Here is a 4,176-nt window from a genome sequence, read left to right as displayed (position 1 = left end):
GGCGCATTCCAGTGTCCTCCTGTGCCGGTCCCAAGTCCGGGAAAATGCAGAGGGGTGTGTGAAAGCAAAAGCAATTTAAACATGTGAATAACCAATATATATATATATATATATAAGATAAATAGAGAGAGATACATATCTATGTATATTTAAAATATAAAAAAATATTAACTAAAAATAAAAACGCACCTCTCCCCCTCCGCGGTGGTTTCTCCTCTTAGTTCTGGTCCTCTACCAGAGGTCTGGGAGCTTGAGGGTCCTGCAGCATCTTAGCTGTTCTTAAAGACTCTTATTTTTTGGGTACAGGCTTTTTTGGTGTTTTTTAAGTGCAACCATAAACCTTGGTTTCAAAACTAAAGACTGAAGCATCTCTTCTAGGGCTTGTTGTCATTGTGAATGCGGAGTTTACTCACTAGAATATTCAGAATAATAACAGCAGCTTCCTGAATGTGACCTTGCTGTGGATCAGGTGATAAGCCGAGCACATTTCCACAGCAACGTCTGCTTTTGAGAGGATTGACCTGCACTGTCACTCTCACTACACAATGTTGTGACTAAAATGTAAACATCTCCTTCCAGCTCTGCGTCATCAACATCCAGGTTTCTCTGCACATCCGACAAAAATCTCTGAGTTATAGTTGAATTGTTGGAGGAAAAAGAGTCAAACTTGATACTTAAGATGCTTCTGGAGAAATGTTTCCTCTAAAGTCACTTTTTGGTTGATTATTTCTGATAATTCCTTTAGTTTCTGTAAAAATATGAATATATGTGAAATTAATTTGAATAAAATATCCTCGAAAATATTCACATTTAAACTCAGTTTAAACTAACCATCTATTATATCCTCTAGTATGTTTCTGATTTTGCTTTTGTGTTAAAATTATAAGGAACACTTTATAATAAGATTCCTTAATAAACTTTATCGACTCATTAGCAAGCATTATGAATGTGTTTATAGAGAGTTAGTAAGACAATTATTAGCATAATAAGGATTATTTAGCAATATTTATTAGCATCTGAAGTCAGATAATTGTTTAAAAATTAAATAATAATAAACTGCTCACTCGCTTAACAAACATAATAACTCTCTTTGTCAACATTATATTGAGTGTTTTGCAGCACCTCATCTAAAATGTAACCAAATTATATTTTTTATTTCTATGTGAAGTGTTAAGATTTAAGAATTTTCATGGTATAAAATAATCAGAGTAATCACACTTTTGGATTGTTATCAATCACGATTATTTGCAATGTTTCATTAGATACATTTTATATGCGGCTTTTCAATGTTAACGCGTTTGTATTAATCATGATTAATTGATTATCCATCCTTGAGTTGGGAATGAATAAATGCCTTTTTAAGTACTTTCTCAGCAGAATATTCCGATCTGTCATCACTGAGCCTATTTTATTGTTGTCAGATAAAATCTGACCTTTCAACCCTTTGAACAAAAGGAAAATGTGTTTGAGCCAAAATTCTTCCCCTTTTCTCCCTCTGTGAACCTGTTGCAGCACAGCTGATGGTCACCAGCAGGTTTTTGTTGGGAGGATTTGAACCGGAAACACTCAGGTGAGGTTGGAGAACTTAGTATGAATAAATGCGTGGAGAATTTTTATATTTTTCATGATTAAACTTGAGGGGAAAAAAAATAATTATTAGCATTTTGAGTAAAAAAATGCTTGGTTTCATTCAGCTACTTTCTCCTAAAATACCTTAAAGTATAATAAATATAATTGTCTAATTGATTCGAGTCCGTTTGTTCTCTTTCCTAAAAGCTCCAGTCGAATGAAGCCACAGGCTTTGTCTGATGTTCATGTGAACCGCCCCTTTAATCTCGTGCCCGCGCCGCTCGTGCTCGTGGCTTTGTGCAGGACTTTCCCCGTCAGGAAGCAGCTGTGCATCAGAGGCAGAGAGAGGAGCGTGCGTGCGGGCTGGATGTCGCATCCTCGGACGGCGGAGCCGGAGCGGCCAGGGCGCGCGTCTTTGTCTGGGAGCGCATCCAGCGGGGGAGGGGGGGCGGCGCTGCTCCGTGAGCCGCGAGCTTTCACTCGGATCTGCGGGATTACAGCCTTTTAACGCGCAGGGAGCATCATCCGGTCACGAAAGCGCGGTTCTGTCCTCCTTTATCACAGTGGAAGTTATCCGGTGGAGTTGCGGGGACGCGCCGCTTCCGCGCGCCTTGGAGGAGCTTTTTATTTATTTTTTTGTTGTTTTGAAAATGCGCTTCTGTTCTGGTCATTAAAGTTTGATCTCCGCGGTCCCGGCTGGCCGCTTGGCATGCTCTGACAGCGCGTAACCACCGCCTTCCCCACCGGCGCTGTCACAGGTAACCGGGTCTCCTGTGACAGCTGGTCGGCTCACAGCCTGAAGAGTCCTCCTCACAGCTGGAATTTAAAATAAAACCATGAATGAAGCGAGCAGGCGGCGCGCGCGCACCTGGATCTACCTGGATGTGAGGAAGAGCTTCCTGGGAGCGCTGATCTTTCTCCACCTGGTGCTGCGCGCAGACGCGTCAGCGGCGCACAAACAGTGCGACAAAAGCTGCTTTTCTGGGAAGTGCGTGAACGGGACGTGCGTGTGTGACCACGGCTGGGACGGGGATCAGTGCCAGCACTGCCAGGGAAGATTCAAGTAAGTTTCTCACACGTGCGTCTGGGTTTCCACGGAATGTGGATTCCTAAAATCCGCTCGAACACTTAGCACTTCTGGAGGTCCATGAAGTGAACCCAGCCAGTCTTATCACAGAATTTAAGGTTGGGATATATTTTTGGGTTACTTTTTGGAACACATTTTTCCTGAGTAAAAATAATCAAGGTAACAGTTATTTTTTAACCTCAGAGTTGGGTTTAAATCAACCCAAAAATGTGTTTTTTGGGGGGAATTTAGTACATTTTAGTGAAGAAAGATTGACCTTTTGACCTCTCCCTCCCATCATTTTCTGCATCCATCTGCAGCTCACTTTACACTTCTGATAAAGCAGGACGTTCAGACCCCACATCCACAGCTGGACGCGGCCTGGACAGAACAAAAAGGAGATATTTCCATCATTGAATCATTCGGGGTTAAACAGCTTTTCTGTATAACCTAAATATCTGAGTTTAAAACTTTATTAAACATTATTAATCTTAAAACTTCTTATTTCTTCATTTTTTTTAGCTCAATCTTCTGATTAAAAGACTGGAGCATAAAATGATCAGTTTTTATGTCACGATTCAACAAAAATGATGCAACAATTTGCAACGATTTAACTTAGAGGTCTGCAACCTTTAATGCTTAAAGAGCCATTTAGTCCAGTTTCTTACTAAAACACAACAACAACAACAACAACAACAACAACAACAACAACAAAGTCACTATTTAGAAAAAAAACATTTTATTTATGTTTTCGTGACTATTCAGCTTTTTATTTCTAAAAATAAACTAAACATTTACAATTATTGACTTAGTATGATTGTCTTTTTATCAATTTTTTATTATTATTATTTTTTTTAACTTCACATATACAGTAAATTCCTGTCAAAATAAAATACACGCTTTATTTTGAAAGAAGCTTGTATATTTTGTGGTCAAAATAAAATTCACTAATCTGAATTAATAGATTTTTTTATATAATACATTTATTTATTTTAATTTTGATAGCAACAAATATGAGTTCCTTTCAAAATAAAATACAGTCTTTTGATACATGGTTTTTATTTTGAAAAGATCTTGCATGTGCTGCTGTTAAAATAAATTAAGCATTTTTGATTTAGAACAATTTTCTTTCTCTATTTATATTTTAATTCATTCAAATTTTGGTAACGGCACATATACATTCCTTTCAAAATAAAATACAACCTGCGTCAAGATACGCCCTTTTGACACAGGGTGGATTTCATTTTGAAGGAAAATTGCACGTGCTGCTGTCAACATAAAATGCACTTTTTTAAATTATTTTGAAAAAGTACACTTTTTTATAACAGTTTTGATCAATTTTAATTTTGACAGCCGCACATATATGTTCCTTTCAAAATAAAATACACTCTGTGTCAAAGAGATCCTCCTGCTGGAGCAGATTTATTTAAACTAAAGATACAAGAAAGCCAAATAAAACGTGACATTTTTGTCATTCTGACTTTGGTGCTGCATCATTCTTTTTCTCATTTTACCACTGAATAAACATCACAATATTAATG

General features: G+C 37.8%; 1 protein-coding gene across 1 annotated transcript in view; it reads left to right on the top strand.

Annotated features, from left to right (window-relative positions):
- Nucleotides 1-1,543: 1,543 nt before the first annotated feature.
- Nucleotides 1,544-4,176, top strand: part of atrnl1a (attractin-like 1a) — a gene marked incomplete in the record, with an annotated part of 314,489 nt that continues 311,856 nt past the window's right edge. Inside the window, 1 exon segment of the mRNA XM_024297455.2 lies at nucleotides 1,544-2,632. Within this exon segment, the coding sequence (XP_024153223.1) occupies nucleotides 2,406-2,632 (227 nt within the window).

The sequence above is a fragment of the Oryzias melastigma genome, linkage group LG15, assembly GCF_002922805.2.
Source record: "Oryzias melastigma strain HK-1 linkage group LG15, ASM292280v2, whole genome shotgun sequence".
Lineage (NCBI taxonomy): Eukaryota > Metazoa > Chordata > Actinopteri > Beloniformes > Adrianichthyidae > Oryzias > Oryzias melastigma.
The sequence above is the reverse complement of the archived record's forward strand: the minus strand, read 5'-3'. Positions and strand labels throughout refer to the sequence as shown.